At 45.4% G+C, this 18,103-nt stretch overlaps 1 protein-coding gene and 1 pseudogene across 4 annotated transcripts in view; one reads left to right on the top strand and one right to left on the bottom strand.

The window, feature by feature from the left end:
* The window catches only part of LOC102943232 (polypeptide N-acetylgalactosaminyltransferase 6), a 42,845-nt gene that overhangs the window by 7,925 nt on the left and 16,817 nt on the right, over positions 1-18,103 (top strand). For all 4 annotated transcript variants that reach the window (XM_037883935.2, XM_043533084.1, XM_043533086.1 and 1 more), the window contains exons 2-4: positions 4,656-5,246; positions 10,197-10,369; positions 16,827-16,976. In XM_037883935.2, coding sequence (XP_037739863.1) covers positions 4,759-5,246; positions 10,197-10,369; positions 16,827-16,976 — 811 coding nt within the window. In that variant the 5' untranslated portion in view covers positions 4,656-4,758. The remainder of the gene's footprint in view (positions 1-4,655; positions 5,247-10,196; positions 10,370-16,826; positions 16,977-18,103) is intronic.
* LOC102943004 lies at positions 6,854-9,556 on the bottom strand (annotated as a pseudogene).

The raw sequence follows: 18,103 nt of genomic DNA, 5'->3' as shown, positions 1-18,103 counted from the left end.
AGGTAGTATAAACAGTGTCCATTCAGTAGGTGCAGGAAAGGAGCAAGGGATGGAACCCTGGTCTCCCAAGTCGTAGGCTAGTATCCAAACCACTGGACCATCCTTTCTTGCTAGTCCTGAGTCGCCTGGATCTGCCCTTCAGATCATTCCGCAAGGCTCTTATTTATTGAGCGCTTTGGAGGGGAAGGTGTTTGATCAGAGCTGAGGTTCAGATAGAGACATGGAGAATTGTTGAAGGATGGGATTTTTGGAGAAGGGGGAGTTAGCAGCTGTATTTTTGCTTGATTGTCTCAGAATTATGTCAGGCTGCTACAGTCTCGGGTGCCCTTTTAAAAATTTTTGGGCATTTTCTCAGTGTCCCACAAAAGTGACCAAAACAGACACCCCTGCTGAACCTTGCTGCCTCATGTGGCCCATGGGCCATGTTCATAGAACCATAGAAATGTAGACCTGGAAGGGACCTCGATAGGTCACCTAATCCAGTCTCCTACACTGAGGCAGGACTAAGCATTATCTAGACCATCCCTGACAGGTGTTTGTCTAACCTGTTCTTAAACATCTCCAATGACTGAGATTCCACATCATCCCTAGGGAACTTGTTCTAGTGCATTACAGTTGAGAAGTTTTTCCTAATGTTTAACCTAAATCTCCCTTGCTGCAATTTCAGCCCATCGCTTCTTGTCCTGTCCTAAGTAGATATGGAGACCAATTTCTCACCTTTCTCTTTATAACAACCTTTTATGAACTTGAAGAGTTATAATTTCCCCCCTCCAGTCTTCTCTTCTCCAGACTAAACAAACTCAATTTTTTCAATCTTTCCTCGTAGGTCGTGTTTTCTAGACCTTTAATCATTTTTGTTGCTTTTCGCCAGTTTGTCCATATCTTTCCTGAAATGTGGTGCCCAGAACTGGACACAATACTCCAGTGGAGGCCTTATCAGTGCTGAGTAGAGCGGAAGAATTACCTCTCAGGTCTTGCTTACAACACTCCTGCTAGTACATCCCAGAATGATGGTTGGGGTGTAGTGTTTTTTTTTGTTTTGTTTTTTTTTGCAAAGGTATTTCATTGTTGACTTATATTTAGTTTGTGATCTGCTATATCCCCCAGATCCTTTTTTGCAGTACTCTTTCCGAGGTAGTCACTTCCCATTTTGTATTTGTGCAGTTGGTTATTCCTTCCTAAGTGTAGTGCTTTGCATTTGTCAGGGTTGATTTCATTCTGTTTAATTCAGACTATTTCTCCAGCTTGTCAAGATCATTCTGAATTCTAATCCTGTCCTCCAAAGCACTTGCAATCCTCCTAGCTCGAAACCATCCAAAAACATTATAAGTGTACTCTGTATGCCATTATCACTTTGAGCATTACAGTAACACACAGATTATTTTGATTCGATGAGGCCATGGAATTGGAGAAATGGCTTGGAAATGGCTTATCAGTAGAGAAGAAAAGCTTCCCATTGATATTTTAGCAAGAAGGAGAGAATTCCTTGAAACTGCCTAACGTCGCTCATTAGTGGAGGCAGTACCCATCTAGGGGCATATTCAGCATCAATTTTATTATTTATTTGCATTATTGTAGCACCTACGAGCCCCAGTGGTGCTAGGCACTATACAAACACAGGACAGAAAGACTGTCTCTGTCCCCAAAGAACTTACAATCAGACTCAAGAATCCAAGCCTGTCTGAGAGTTCCCAGACTTTTGAACATGCTCCATCCACCATGACGGGCCAAAATAATCCAAATTAAGTGACCTTTCGGGCACGCTGCAAAAGATCTCTGCTTTGAGAGGGCTTCTGGAAAGGGCTGAGGATTTGCTATAACAATGAAGAGGCTCAAAGGAGTTTTTGTTGGTGGCTGGTTGACTGAGTTCCTGTTGGAATGATTGTTTTAATGCTGCTGGTACTTAATTCTATTATCTAGCGAATGTGTTAGGGGACCTAGAGCCCTGGAGAGGAGTCTTGTATCATTTTAAATCTAAATAAAATCAGTAGGGAGATTAACATAAAACTGATTTCTTTGCATTAACATAAATGGGTATTTGTCAGCTTTAAATCTGTCACGGCTCATAGTGCCAGATTTCAGTCCCCAGATTGTTTTCTGCACAGTGCATACTCTTGAAAGTCAACGCTTGCTTGCTTACAGCTCTCCTGCTAAGGTGTCCTTGATCCCACAGTCCTCTTTCTAGCTAAAAGCAATGACCTCTACATCCCTGGGACAGTGATTTGAATTTTCCCTTGCCTTTAGAGATGCGGCCACTTCTCTCTTTGCACGTAAAACCTCACGCAGCCAAGAAAGAACAAGAAAGCTAGAGATAACCTTATTCAGCCCTCTGAGCTAATAGCAGGTGTCCAGTTCCACTTCAGGACATTAACCGCCTGCGTCTGTGTAATTACACAAGCTAAAAAAAGGCTAAAATATCTGAAAAGCTAAGGTGAGTAGAAAGTGGTAGAATCTGGTGAATGATGCTCTCAAAGCGTACAGGTTCCTGTTTATCTTAAGTACTTATCAGGGCCCCATTTCCATAGTATGTGAGCACCTCATAATCTTTAATGTTTATCCTCATCATATCACCGTGAGGCAGGACTGTAGACCTCTTTGTACAGATGGGAAAACAGAGGCACATAAATTAAGTGACATGCCCAAGGTTATAAAGGATGCCTATGGCAGAGCCTGGAATTGACTCTGAGTCTCCAGAGTCCTAGGTTAGGGTTCTAACCACTGAACCGTACTGCCAGTGCCAGAAATATATTCATATCTAAATGGGGTGTGTGTGTGTGTAAGTTTGACACTTACTCCCTTCTGGATTGAAGTAAAGCACATATCACATTCCTATGAATGCCCATCACTCCTAACCTGCAGATACACCTGTCTCTCTTAAAAGTCCAAATGAATCCTTGGTGCAAATAGACCCAACTCCTGGTGAAAGCACCAGGAATCCTGTGCATTCAGGCTGAGGTTGAATTTCGTCCTACCGGTTGTGTAGGAATGAGTTCTACTGAGACCTCCAAACTAATATAGCCAGCCTTATGTCCCATGGTTGGCTGCATCAGATCATTACCTATCGAACTACGACTACTTACCTATTTAACCAACCTGGAATTTAAGGTGTGTGTCAGCTAGCCTCCATACATGTAACTTTATTCCAGTCTCCATAGTGTCTTTCAATCCTCCCTCATCTTTGTTGTAGTGGGAAATAAATATCAGGGTTCTGTAGTACATAATAAAACAGTGTGTGTATTATATAGTATTGTACATCTTCCGTAAATGGATCTGAAAATATAAAGTCTTTCAGTTACCTTGAGGCCAGCATGAAATTAGTTTTGATCTTTATCCATGACTCTTAGATCTGGGGAAAACTGAGAGGGGATGTAACAATTTTCAAGTATGTAGAAGGTTGTTACAAGGAGGAGAAAGAAAAACATTTTTTCTTAACCTCTGAGGATAGGACAAGAAGCAATGGGCTTAAATTGCAGCAAGGGTGGTTTAGGTTGGACATCAGGAAAAACTTTCTAACTGTCAAGGTGGTTAAGCACTGTAATAAATTGCCTAGGGAAGCTGTGGAATCTCCATCATTGGAGATTTTTAGGAGCAGATTAGACAAACGCCTGTCAGGGGTGGTCTAGATAATTAGTCCTGCCACAAGCGCTGGGGACTAGACTAGATGACCTCTCGGGGTCCCTTCCAGTTCTATGATTCTATGATCAAGCAAAATAGTCTGCTTTGGAATTCTGTCATTAAATTAGGGAGTGGGTCTTCAAACCTGATGGTGAGATTCAAAAAAGTTTGGATAACGTTTTTTGTTTCCGTTTTTAATATTTACTGAAGCTGCTGTTTTAAGTACAGGACTGGACAAGAAATTGCTAAAATACTCCGAGATGGGCTGCTGTCATGGTCTATCCAGCATGATCCGAAGCAGAAAATACTGGAAAATCTCATAAGAACAAGCTCGTGAGATTTCTGCCCAGGCTTTGCAGACCCAAGAGATTTGGATAGTCCAGAGAAACAACCAAAATCTCCACATGTAGAATGTGTCCAAGATATTGGAACTAATATTCCACACTGGAGCTGACTGAATGTTTTGCAACAGAACATTTTCCCGTCTGGAAAATGCCAATTAGTGAAAAGCGAAACATTCTGTGAGAACATGTTGATTTTGTGTGGTTTTTTAAAAAAAAAAAACCAAAACAAAGCATTTTGATAACATTTTGATTTTTTACTTTAAAACTACTTTTCATTTCAAAATATATGTTATGTTCTAAATTACAATATCACTTTTTCAAAAGTCAAAGTTGAAACAAAATATTTCAATTGACCTGAAGCTCTTTTTTCCCCCCCAAAATTTCATTTGGCTGGAAATTTCTAAATTCATGGTTTTGTTCTGATTGGGAATGAAAACACATTTGAAAATTAGTAGAATTTCCCAGGAAGTGGAAGGCCCTGTTCCCCCAATGATTACCCCACACACACACACTGCCAGTGGATCACAACAATTCCAAGGAGTCATGTCTCCTCTCTTACATCTCAAATGAAATGATCTATTCACATTGTACCGAGAATAAATTCCATCTGCTGGGTTCTTTATCAGTGGCATGTTAGTGAGGTGATCATGAGTTTATAGTAATAGAGTTCATACATATTTCTTTGTTTTCCCCCAGGTTTGGAAAAGGACATCAAATGGCCGTGGAATAGCCAAAGAACGTAAGACCCTGAAATGCACATAACTCTAACTTAGTGGGGACTTTGGAAACATCCCTGAAGATGAGGTTATTCCGGCGAAATTATGGCCCATTGAAGCTGGCTTTGGTGGGTGTGGTCTTTGTGATCTTCCTCTTCATAATACAGAAGGATGTTGGGAATGGGGACCACACCGAGGAGCCCTGGCTGAAAAACATTGTCGAGAAGAAAGACCAAGTGATTGACATGATGATGGGGGCAGTAAATAACATTCGCGACTCGATGCCAAAGCTACAGATCCGGGCTCCGGCTCAGCAAGAGGTGCCTTTGCAGAGCAGCAAGTCCTGCCTTCCAGGCTACTATACCCCAGCTGAACTGAAACCACTGATGGAGCGACCGTCCCAAGACCCCAACAGCCCAGGAGCTGAGGGCAAAGCTTTTAAAAAGGACCAGTGGACACAGCAGGAGACCAAGGAGAAGGAGCGCGGCTATGAGAAGCACTGCTTTAATGCCTTTGCCAGCGACCAGATCTCTCTCCAAAGGGCGTTGGGACCTGACAGCCGACCTCCAGAGTAAGAACTCCCCTTTCCTCCTCTGATGCCTGCTGTAAAAAGCAGCACAAAAATCAGTACCGCAGGAGAGATGGGATCTGTAAACCAAGTCTTGGACTGAGGCCACATCTACACACACAAGTTGCACCACTATAACTTAAATCTGCTTTTTAAACCCATGTAAACTTTAATTTGGGTTCATCATTAATCTGTTCCTAACTGATTTAAGTTAAACTAAAATAAGAATGGCCATGTGGCCCTCTGCACCTGCTTAACTAAATCGCTTTAAAGTAACACCTGAAAGTTGCACTGGTTTCAACTGATGGAGACCAGCTCTAGATCCAGTGGAGAGGGGAAGTCTTTGATTGCTGTCCTCTCCAGAGCCTGATTCTTCGCTGCCTTGCATTTTATCATTTGTGTACAATGAATGTGAAAAATGTTACACCCGTTTCGCCCAGGTGTAAATGATGACACGAATGCAAGGCAAGGGAGAGTTATAGTTGAGGTTTCTTTTTTCAAAGCAAGCCAGAGAAATTAACCTCACATCTTCCAATTTAAGAGCATGGAAGATGTGTGGACTGCATTAAAAAGTCTCACCCCCATCTCTGCAGTCTGAGTGTTCTCTGCATTACAGCAGTGACACAATAGGGTTTTTTTTAAGTTCTCTAAGCTTCAGAAAACTCACGCTTTATCTAGCATCTTTCCTTTCTTAGGCCATCGCTAGGGTTTTTACTGTAGCTATTACAGGGTCCGGGCAGCTAGTTTGAGTCTCATTGACATTTCATTTGCTTTTCAGTTTTGATTTTAGGTGTAGCCTGGCATTCCCTTCCTTCTTAGATAATCAATCACAAACGCCACCAAAATGTTTTTCTGAAAAGGGGTTTTTTTTATGTTAAACCCATGTATATAGAACTTGCACGTTCCTTTCACAGACAGCTGCATCTCTACTTCTCATTTGAATGCTAAAGTTGCTACTGCAAGCCGTAAATATTTGCCAGGGTAGACGAGGTTCTGAATGGACACACGCCCTAACTCATGGCATTGTTTCAGAAAAGTTCTATTGTGCATGAGGTGAATTTAGTTACTGAAACAAACTCCCCTAGATGCAGAGTCATTGCAACTCCCAGATCTGCAGCTGAGTATCTCGGCTAAATTCCACACTCTGAGACATCCAGCATCCTCCCATTGACCTGTGGCAGTTGCACACATACGCTGGAGGGCAGAGTTTAGCCCGCAGGCACCAGTCCAGCTTGGTATATGTGGGTAGAGCCAGGTGTGCGAGAGATTTCCAGGGGCCTGTCTCGATTACAGAAGTTACACTTGTGCAACTAAATCAACTGTACCCGAATTTGAATGAATCGAAAGCGGTTTAATCTAGGTTTAAATCAGTTTCAGTGCCTCTATATAAGTGGCTTGCACTCGTATATCTAGATTGGTCTTTTTCTTTTTTCCATTTGTTACCCCAGTGCAACTTTTGCAGCGTAGACTAGGTCTATGCCCAACAAGCATTAAAGTCAGGGAGAACGCTGATTTAGCTAACTGCCTTATCTAGGACTGGCCAGTTACTGATGTGAAATAGTCCCTATCCACATGATTGCTTGACTGAGTTTTATGGAGGGGTTTTTTTATAACAAGACTCTGGGGTTTTTATTCGGTCTTTTAGTTGTGTATCATACATTCATTTGCCTTTCCAGGCCTTGATCTTCCTCGGGTAGAATTCTAGTTCCTTGCCTTCCAGAATATAGCCATCTGCTCGGCCACACTGTCCAGGTCTGGAGGCAAGGCAAGCAAGCAGCTTTCCCTGCTGGAATTGCTCCTCCAGGCTTGCTGCTGATCTTGGTGGTGGTCTTCCGCTCGTCATATTTCTTCTGGATCTTCTTTGAACGCTTCTTGTTTAAGATTTCCTCCTCTTCAGGAGTCAGTTTAGCACCCTTCTTGCGTCCAAGGGGCAAGGCATAGTGGGCTTCATACCACTGTGGTATGGGGTGCTGTCAGTGAGAACAATGCAGTTCTTCACCAGGGTCTTTGTCCGCACCAGCTCATTGTTGGAACCATTGTAGACCACATCAATGATTCTGGTCTTATGGGTGCAGCATTCAGAGCCCCAAGAGAAGGTGCCAACATCCAGGGAAACTGAGAGACTGTGGCCATAGTTTGACTACCAACTCTGATTAGTAGGCACCATTGGGACAAAGGGAGATCACAAGAAATCTCCCTACAGCAGACTTAAAGTGAAAGCCTAGGGCACTAATTCTTTCCTTCCGCCCTCCTCTTCTGTCTCTTACACTCTCTCCTACCCTCCTTCCTCCTGCTGCCCTTTGTTAAAAACCAGCCAACATAAGTCTCCCAGTGCAGATATAGACCTCCCATTAAAGAAAAAGAAGTCTGCCTACTTCAAAAACATTTAATTCCCTGTTCTCAGACTGCCCTTGGCTTTGATCGATTTTTCCCTTTATTCCTTGGAAGCCCTGCCCTAATTTTTCTTTCTTAGCTGAGTGGAACAGCCCCCTACCTTCCTGCTATGGCTAAAGGAGTCAAATGTGCCAGACTTGGCTTGACCTTCCTGTGGTCTCAAGCCAGGCACTCTGAGACTTCAGCCTGCCCCATTGCCGGGAGGCGGGTTAGGAAAGGCTTTATAGGGAGGGCATCCAAGAAAACAGCTTTGAATAGTGGTTCGAAGCCCAGACCCGGTTTGCAGACTGTTTCCCAGCAGGTAATTATCTTTGCCTAGCAGGTGTGGCTATGACAATGGAAGGTCGCTGAGTTCTGGAAGGGAAAAGCACAGGAACGGTATTCAGTCAACCGAAAAGGAATAAACCAATTTAAATGAATGTGAAAAGCACTCCAGAACCGAAACATAAATCGGCTAGCTAGAGAAATTGGCTCTGCTGCTCAGCTGGAAGGGGCCGTCATTGTTTGATTTCAAGGCCGACGCAGAGCCTGATCTGCCATGTGGAACACTTCCCCTTTTGATGTGCAGCTGAAGTATGTAGGATGTAAGAGGGCCGTTCACACGCCCTCCAGAAAGTTCAGAACGGGGCTCGCATGCAGTTGAATCAAAAGAGGGGGTTGGGTTTTTGGTTTTTTGGGGTTTTTTTTTCCCACGCTAGCCCCAAAGTATTTCAAGACTTGTTTTGGTGCCATCCTTAAGAGCAGCCTATCCCAAATGTCATGGATATTGAACTGGCTGTCGCTAGGAGCTAACTATTTTCTTATTCCAAAAAGAGTACAATTCTATTTACATATTCTCATACGTATACTATTTACATATGCATTGTATTGACTGAACAGTGAAAGATTGTCAGGTGTATAGTAACTTTGGGATACCTGAAGTGGAACCTTAAAGGGACCAGATTCTTCCCACCCCCCTTCAAACAATGTTGAGCACTTGCTATCGGAAAATCAGGCCACTTTAAAAGGTTTCCTCTTAGGCGCCCAAAAGCTCTAGACATGTGGGAGGAGGGGTGGTGAGGGTACTAGCCTAGGACTCAGGAGAGCTGGGTTCTAGTCCCTGCTTTGTCAGAGACTTCCTGTGTGACCTTGGGCAAGTCACTTAGTATGTTTGTACCTCAGTTCCCATCTGTACAGTGGAGTGTTGGCAGGCTAAACAGACTAAAAGACAGAGGTGCTCCAATGCTAAAGTAACAGAGGGCATGGAGGATGGGCACTTTGGCAAAGCTTAAACCTTGGAGGTTGCAGCCTGGCTGTCTAAGTGCTTTAGGAACCTGGTTTAAACACATTAACTCACTTCGCAGTGATTGTTAAGGGGGTTTGTAAACCTTTCCCACTGGAGGAGGGGGGTTGGAAACAGGATATAGAGCCAAGCCCACGTTGAGAGCAGATACAGATGAAATGGGATGGCTATAGGACGGCCTACAGGAAGGGAAGGAGTCTCTGTCTGTTTGGCAAAAACCGCCACCGTGTTTGTCACTGAACCGTCCCCTCTGGTTGTGTTGGAGAAGCTGTGAATTGAGTGAACCACTGAAAAATGAGGTCCCCTCTCAGTCCGGAGTGATTCTTCAGTGCAAGCTTCTCCTCCCACTGCACCTGTTCCCCCCCCCCACACACACACACACACACTTTCAGAGCTCAGCTCCCGTCATGGCTGCTAAGTGGCCTTGCACATTAATGAGAAAAGATGCCCTTCTATTAATTACTTACATTGCAGTCGTTCCTGGGAGCCCCACTCATGGTCTCTGTCCCCAAAAGCTTGGCAATCTAAGTATAAGGCGTGATGAGGGCTGGATATTGTCTCTGAACATTGGGGATTAAACATCTCGGTAAAGAAATATCAGGAGATGTTCAACTTGCCACTGGGGAGCATCACCCATGTTGGATTATGCACTGCAAATATGCATGTGAAGATGTCCTGACTGGGTCCACTGCCGGGAGTGAGTGGGGCAATAGAATTGGTTGGGAATCTCTTTGACTAAACGACTTTTCGTCAGAAAATGTCAATGCATTGACACCCCCTTTTTTGCAGAAATGCATCCATCTTGATGACCCTTTGGTTAGGGCACCCAGCTAGGGTTTGGGAGACCTAGCTTCAAATCCCTGCTCTGAATCAGGGACTTGGGCCTGGGGGAACATGGATCCCTGCTTTGCCTGGTTTAGAACAGTGATATGAACCTGGTTGTCCCATATCCCAGGGGAGCACTAACCACTGGGCTGTCCTGAGGCAGGTCTCATCTTTTGAGAAACTTAGCAAAAGGTCTCTTTTTTTCCCCGGTTGTAGAAGGAGAACTTTTTTGAACTCTTGAATCTTTGCAGGACAGGAAAACCTGCCCAGCTCTATCTGGGTCCTCTGAATCTAACCACACAGGCTGCTTGAGCTAAAAGATCAGGCCTGCAAGCTTGTAGACAGTAGCAGACCCATAAAGCGGTGAGGTCCAGGCTCTCGAGGGCGACTAAGCCAAGGGCAGCCAGGGGATTGCAAACGCACTCACTAACTAGGCTCAATTTCTCTCGTAGGTGCATTGATCAGAAGTTCAAGCGCTGCCCGCTGTTGCCCACCACCAGTGTCATCATCGTGTTTCATAACGAGGCCTGGTCCACCTTGCTCCGCACTGTGTACAGCGTCCTGCACTCCTCCCCTGCCATCTTACTAAAGGAGATCATTTTGGTGGACGACGCCAGCACAGATGGTGAGTTAGGGCCTTGGAACTAGTTGAGGGAAGCAGAGTCTGAAATGGGAAGAGTCTCTGGGGGTCTCCTGCTCCCTCTCCCCAGTAGCATTGTAATTTAGGTACCTCATCACCATATCTCATGGACATTAAAGGATTTAACCCTTGCAGCAGCCCTCTGAGAGATTAAGTGACTTGCCCAAGGTCACGCGCACAGTCTGTGTCTGAGCCCAGTATTGAAACCAGGTCTCTGGAGTCTCAGTGCAGTGCTCTGTCTACGAAGCCTCCTTCCTGAGCACTGGCCTGCTAAACCCAGGGTTGTAAGTTCAATCCTTGAGGGGGCCATTTAGGGATCGGGGGCAAAAATTAGGGATTGGCCTTGCTTTGAGCAGGGGGTTGGACTAGATGACCTCCTGAGGTCCCTTCCAACCGTGGTATTCTATGATTCTACACAGCAGTCTCTTAGATCCCTGGCTGCTAAAAGGCCCCTTCCCTCCCACTGGAAGGCTGGGGCCTGGTTTCTCAGTTACTTTTCCTGCATGTGGAGCAGGGCTTAAATAGGATTGGCATGGGGGGAAACTCCCTTTATTCCAGGACTGTGCAGGAGCCAACCCAGTTCCTGGTGTAAGCTAGAGCAGCCCTGGGAAGTAGAGCATATAGAATAGCCATGGTGCATGCACTGTACATGTGCCCCTATACTGGGGGCTGTCAGCAGCATTGGTGTAGAGCTCTTATTAGCTCTATTGGCTAGAGAAGCTGCCTGTGCAAAGGACGCTCTTAGCGGGGCTGTTCTGCACCCGCTTAAAAGCCATAGCCGCCCAAAAAGGGATTTACTTTATGGGCCTGATTCCAAGTTACATTAAGAGCTCTAACCTCTGATGCTGGCCTCTAGTTAGTCTCAAGTGGCTTCTCTTTCAGCTTCTGTGATGCACAGCTGGGTGTGAAAATGAGACAAGTCCACCTGCAGTAGGGTACTCAAGGAAACTTAACCATACAGCACCGTCTATTGCACCAAACTCAAGTGAAACTGGTCATCAAAGGGCCAAAGAGAGCTCTGTCCCTAAAAGCCTTCCAGCACAATTGCAAATAATTCCCATTAAACTACAAGGACGTTCCCTCGGGGCGGTGAGGCTGGAATTTTTGATCGGCCAGCAAAAAGGGGGGAAAACAACTCAGCGCGTGCAGCTGACAGTATTAAAGAAATGGTGAGAGATGACTCCAATAATAGTGAGCTAATTTCCACCCAGCAGCAACAAAATTGTTCCCAAGGTGCCAGCTTTTTTCCAAGCTGGGCTGCAAAGAGTTGATTCCCAGACAAGACCCAGCCCACCAGAGGGGACTCGGCTAAAACAAGAGTGCTGGAGTTCCTAGTGGTTCAGCCAGGGAAAGCTTCCAATAAGGTTACCCCAGAAGAGCTGCTTCCCACTGTCCCTGGGGGTCCTGTTCTGCATGTTACTGCAACATGCATGCACAGCAAGCCTCATTAAGGCATGCATCCCTGAGGGGGCAGGAAGGGAGAGGGGGCAGGCCTCCCGATTGTTCTCCAGTCTCAGCCCTTTAATTTTTTTTCTGTAGCTGTTTTCAGGGCTTTATTGCAACCTAACTTGACCCATCTGTAACAGACGCAGTAGCGTCTGCCTGAGATTGCAGAGAGCCTGAAACAATAACTCAGACGTGTGAACTGCCCCATTCGCTTCAGCTGGTGCTGACTTGGGTGATACTTGAAATATCAATGCTGTTAAGCGCTTTGCTGCTTGCCAAAGCATGAAAGGAGAGGAAGTATTCTATTCGGAAGAGCTACAGAATCTATTCTGTCTATTTTGGGCCTTTAATAAGAAGTGCCAGATTTTGAAGGGGGTTAGTTCCACTTTCCTCAAAGGAAGCTTAGTTCCCAAATGTCTGTGGAATGCTGGGTTAATTATGGATGGCATATTCCACTGATGAAGTCTGCTCAGCAATTGGCAAATGAGCTAGGCTATGTAATGCTCCCTGGAACGGAGACTTGCAAACTTCATTTTTCTTTTGGGCAGGTGAAATGAGTCACAGGTTCCTACCTATGATTGTGGAGGCAGGGGCTAGGGAGTGAAGGTCCTATTTTTGGCCTAGAAATCCTGACCAGGCCTTATTTTAGGTTAAATGCCGCTTTCAATTTCCACATGTAGGGGAGGTGCAATTCCAAAGAGTTGGTAACATTCAGATGATCCCCTTTGTATATGTGGCAGATTCCTTGATTCTTCCCCTTGGTTGCACTGAATTCTGGGTTTGTTTGTTTGTTTGTTTGTTTTTTGTTGTTTTTTTTTAAATCTGGTCTCTGCACATACCTGTCTGCAAGTAACAACCTGGGAACCCCTCCCACATCCTGTAAACAGAACACATTATGCTTTCCATCCTTGGCAATTACTCACTTGCAAGGCAAGCTGCCATTTAGTGATCTAAAGTAGTTGCAACCAAGGCAAACTAATCACATGGTTCAGCATCAGATCTGCCTGCAGCTTAGATCTCAGAGAAGATCAAGCTTTGACCAAGTGGTGGGGTTGGGGATAAACAAATATCTTCAGTTTGCTGCATGTGAATGGGCAGCCACAGAGACCTCCACACAGTGCAAAGCCAGTGTGGAAGCGAGGGTTGCCACCTTTCTAATTGCTAGTAACTGGATCCCTGAGGCCCTGCCCCTTGCTCCACCTCTTCTAAGAGGCACTGCCCCCATCACTTGCTCCTCTCTTTTCCCCCCTCGCTCACCGGATCACCTCTACTTCCCTCCCCACCCCTGGCTGGGCTCCCTCATCTCCCGGGCTGGGCCAGGAGCTGCTGCAGGTAGGAGCTGGGCCCAGCTGAGCGAGGTGGATTAATGACACAGCGCCTCCCCAGCCCCACGGTAACTGGACTTTGGGTGTCCAGTCAGGACATCTGACCAGACGCTGCCAGGTCCCCTTTTCGACTGGACTTTCCAGTTTAAAAAACAGGCACATGGCAACCCTAAATGGCACCCAGACACAGAAACCAAAAACAGGACTGTCGGGATAAAACCCAGACAGGTGACAACCCTAACTCCCTTTTGAGCATCATATAGGGCTGAGGGGTCCTTAGTTTGGGGATCTGTGTTTATATGAACACCATGTGGGCATAGACAGAGAGGAGGTGAAGTTTATATTATGATTTGCTTTACTCTGTTTGTGGGGTGGCTTTATTGCATTGTTTTCATTTGTATTATGGTAGGACCTAGAAGCTCCAAGCCCCACTATGCTAAATGCTGTGTAGACAGACCCGGGGCATGTGGGGATGTGACTGTAGCACATATAAACATACCCGAGGTGGCTTTAATTGATCTACCTTGCACACCGATAATAGTGAAGCTGAGGCTGTACAAGCCTGCCTGGGATCCTGAGTGCGTGCTTGGACTGCGGCCATTCTCTGCCGTTGGTACCAAGAGCGCTACATTAAAGCGAGCACAAGTTATGGATACGCATGCTGCAATCGCACCTCTGACTACAGTGTAGCTAGATCCATAGTAAGACACAGACGAAGACCTTATCGTCGAAAAGCATAAAACAAAGGGTGAGTGGGGAAACTGAGGTAGGAAGCGAATCACCCATGGCAGGGCCAGAAATAGAACCTAGGTCTGCTGAATGACTCTGTCCAATGTCCTAGCTGAACGTTACCACCCCCATGTCCACCAGCAGGAAGCCTGGTTAAAAAGTTTGGCGAGAGGACAGGTATGTGCCATGTGTGGTGATTCCCGCTCGGGTGCTCAGAAGAAGTTTAAATTTTGCAACATGGGATGCTCTTCTTGTTGTTACACTCTTCAGGGAAGTGTTCCTCCATGCACCAATAATGGACCCCTCGTGCTGACAATGCAAACAAAATCAAGTCAGTTGGCTGATGCATGTCCCCTGCTAATCCAGAGATGTTTCCAGCCTCCAATGACCTCTCTACACTCTTAATTTAATGGGTGAAAAACTGGATCTCCCTAAAGACAGACCTGGCATTTGACACTTTAGCACTTGGTTATAAAGCTTCCAACTCTTCTTTATCGGTGGATCTCCTTTCCCGCTCACCACCCAGCCTGTTTAAAAGAGCGCTGTAGACTGTCCTGTGAAATATCATGTCTCGTGTGCAGTTTTTATGTGCTATCCAGTCGCCTTGCTAGCTCGATGGCCTCTATTGTGCTGGTGTCTTTTTTATCCTGGGGAAAAGGATGTTGATAGGATGGCGAAGGCTTTATTTTCTTTCAGCACCAAGTAGGACTACATTTCCCCCACCCCCAACTGCATCGCCCACTTTACAGCCTAATTCTGTTGCGGATGGTTTTTACCAGCTGGGTTAGCTTCCTGCATTTTAGCAGCAATTGTTATTTATTACAGGAGCACCAAGCGGCTTCCCCATGGCATTAGGTGCTGTACAAACCGTGAAAAAGGCCCTGCCCCACAGAGCTTAGTCTAAATAGACTAGTGAAAGGACTGGAGGAGAAACAAAAAAGGCGCAGAGCAGGGAAGCGACTCTCCCGGCTGGCCACAAAAGCTGGGGAAGGAATCCTGACCGGCAGGCCAATGAACTTTGCAAAACCTGCTTGAATGTGGATTGTGCTTTCTGTTCTGCCACCGTTTCCTGTTGTGGCCCAGGCGCTGGAGCTGTGGACTCCGTCGTAACCAGTAACTTGAGTGCCTTTTCCACAGCTGCTTTGCTCTTCTGTAAATGTCAGAGCAAACGGTGCTTCACCACTTCCTGTCTAGCCTCGCAGCAGCAGCAGACTCTCTTGTCGCCACTCACACTCACGTGAGCTTGAATGTCCTTGAGGGAGCCAATGTGCCAAGGTCAGAAGTTAGAGGTGCTGGAAGAGTGTAATTCCCTGCTTTGTTCCATAATGTGACTGGATCTGAGATTCCATTTTCACTCTGCAAATGCCTAGATTCGATCTAATCATTTCCTTTCCGCAATCATTGCGGAAGATGATCCAGCAGTAAGGTCTGTAGTCTGAGATTCTAGGATACCTGGGTTCAATTCTTTCCTCTGTCGTAGGCTGCCTTGTGTGACCTTGGGCAAGTTCCTTATCCCCATTGTACAGATAGGGAACTGAGGCTAACAGCACTGCCTTGCTTCACACGGGTGTGGGAGAATAAATACATTACCGACTGCAACACCATTTGAGATCTCCTGATGAAAAACACTATATAAAAGACAGGCATTGTTGTTATACTGGGATAATTAAATACATTAAAGGTTATGAGGTATCCAGATTCTTCAGGGATGGAGGCCATGTAAATATCTAAGGTAGATATTATCCCCTGAAATGTTAACTGGGGAATGTTTCCTGGCTGCATGTTGAAGAGGCTTGGGTGACCTGATCTTTCTTTTTTTCTTTCTTTCTGTTGGGGGTGGGAGTAGCTTTGTGCACCTGCATTTCTTAGACCTGCCTCTCACCGAGTAAGCCAAGATATTTCACAACGTTCCTCTTTCTCCTTAATCCCTTTCCTTTTCTTTGCTGAGCTCATCCTCTGGTGCCTTTTGTGTCATAGTAGCATCTGGCTGGAGGGTAAAACCTAATTCTTTCCCTTTTGTGCACTGGACTCTGAACCTGAGCCTGTTCTCTAAGCAAGTCACACTCCTCCCATCCCCAATCTGCTTGGTCATGATGAAGTTTTAACTACAGGTCAAGAGAATTTTTTAGTTGTATTGTTAAGTCCCAGACTAATCTCTTTGATGGGAGAAAGCTGGAGAGATTATAGCTGCAGGAAGAGCTCCATAGTTCAGATTGCAGAGTGCATTTTTTTGCAAGGCCCGCTTTCATTTTAACAGATAAAAAATCCTTTTTTGATGGAGGAATGTCTTTTTTTTTTTCCATGTTTAGTCTCAAGCTAGTCATGAATCTTAGTGGGGAGGTGGGAGAAAATCAAGGAAATTGTCTTGAGTCAGTGGGTTCTGCAGAAAAGATTTAACTTTTTTTTTTTTTTTCTTCCTGAGGAGGTGGGAAAGAGTCTCAGCTGTGGGGGAAAATCAACTTTTAAGAAGTTGGCGTTTGTCATGGATTTAGTCCTCTCTGTGAGGCTCAGACCTAGGATCAGCCTGGTCAATTAATACGTATTTGGGGGTTTTCAGAGCTTCAAGTTGTGTTGATGCAAGTGCTGTATGCGTCAACCCCACAGTGTGTTCTGCGTATTTAGAACTATGATACTGCCACGTTTTCACGATCATCAGCAGAGTTAATAACTTTGCTTTGGGCAAGAGGCACACGGGGATGAGGTGAGGAGATACCTTAGGATGGTGGGCAGTCCTTCTGCTCTGGAGAGGCAGTGTTGCTCAGTGGATAGGGAACAGGACTGGGACTTGGAAGACCTGATTTTTATTCCTGCCTCCGCCACTGTCTTCATCTGTAAAATGGGAGTATCACTTGCTGCCTTTGCAAAGTGCTTTGAGATCTGCAGACCTTCTGAATTATGACCCCTGCTCACTTTCTGTGCATGCGATAAACTCTCCCTTTCAGACTATTTAAAAGACCAACTGGATCTCTACGTGAAGCAGCTGCAGATCGTGAGAGTTGTGCGGCAGCAGGAGAGGAAAGGGTTAATAACAGCACGACTACTCGGCGCCGGTGTCGCGAGCGGAGAGGTGCTTACTTTCCTGGATGCTCACTGTAAGTATAGCTGGGCCTTTCTGCCTTGAGTCAGCTTCAGGACCCCAGGTGTGGCTTTTAGCTGCTTTTGAAAATGTTACTTAGAAATTTAATTTCTTTCCTAGAAAGAAACCATGCAACTTACATTCCCCCCGCTTTTTGGGTTCTTTTCAGTCAGGCCCAGCCCGAGGCCAAATTGCGCACCAGGCAAGGAGCATCTTTGGCACATGCCCCCCTCCCCCGTTTGTTAAACTTTTGAATGCCATATTTTTTTATTGTATTGGTACCTGGTTTCAGTTCCGCAGTCTTAGAAAGTCATCAAACATTACATGTTAAGTATGGGAAAAGAAGCGTGTTGCATAGATAGGGGTTCAGTTGATACGTCTGGCATCTCATTAAATATGTCCATTATTCGTCGCTACTGACACTCTCCACATTTTAAAACACAGGTACGCTTTCACAATTACACAATAAAACAAAGTTCGCAATATCACAGCTGGGCTCTTGCTTCACTTCCCTTTGTTCTGTATCTCACTGACTGGCAACACCCTGCCCCTTATATAGCCGCATGGGCGTGGCTGACATTTTAGGAGGTTCAAGGAAAATGTAGTTCTCAGAAAATCTGGAAGGTTCTACGAAGGTGCACATACAGAATACCTGAAACATCTTACTTCAAACGTTCTATTTTCCCCTTTGTCACTAACAAGAAAAACAGAACGCCAAGCCCAGCACCAGGCGACCGCCTGGATCACCTGTCCCTAAATCCAGCCCTGTTTTCGGTCATGCCAGTTGGATAGTTACTTACATCAAAACTGGAGGTTTGTGTTTTTGTGGGTTTTTTCTTTTTTCTCCTTGTAACAAGGCATTTGTGTTTGGAAGCGGCCTGGGTTACTGGGGAGGGGGGTTGATTGTTTTTGCCTGTTTTCCTGTAGATAATCGATAGTCACACAGGGCCTCACGCAGACTGAGCAGTGGTTTATTCTGCAAGACAGCCAGTCAGTTGCAATGCAAGCCGAAACCAAAAGCTGTTCCTACGTGAACCCTTTTTTCAATTGTATTTGAATGGGATTTCTTGCAGCGTAAAGTGCTGTTCTCTGCACGTAAGGCCAGCAATATCTGGACCACCATGAAATGACAGCATTTTCCTG

This window comes from Chelonia mydas, chromosome 20 (genome assembly GCF_015237465.2).
Source record: "Chelonia mydas isolate rCheMyd1 chromosome 20, rCheMyd1.pri.v2, whole genome shotgun sequence".
Taxonomy (NCBI): Eukaryota; Metazoa; Chordata; order Testudines; family Cheloniidae; genus Chelonia; species Chelonia mydas.
This window is presented reverse-complemented; position numbering and strand designations above follow the sequence as displayed.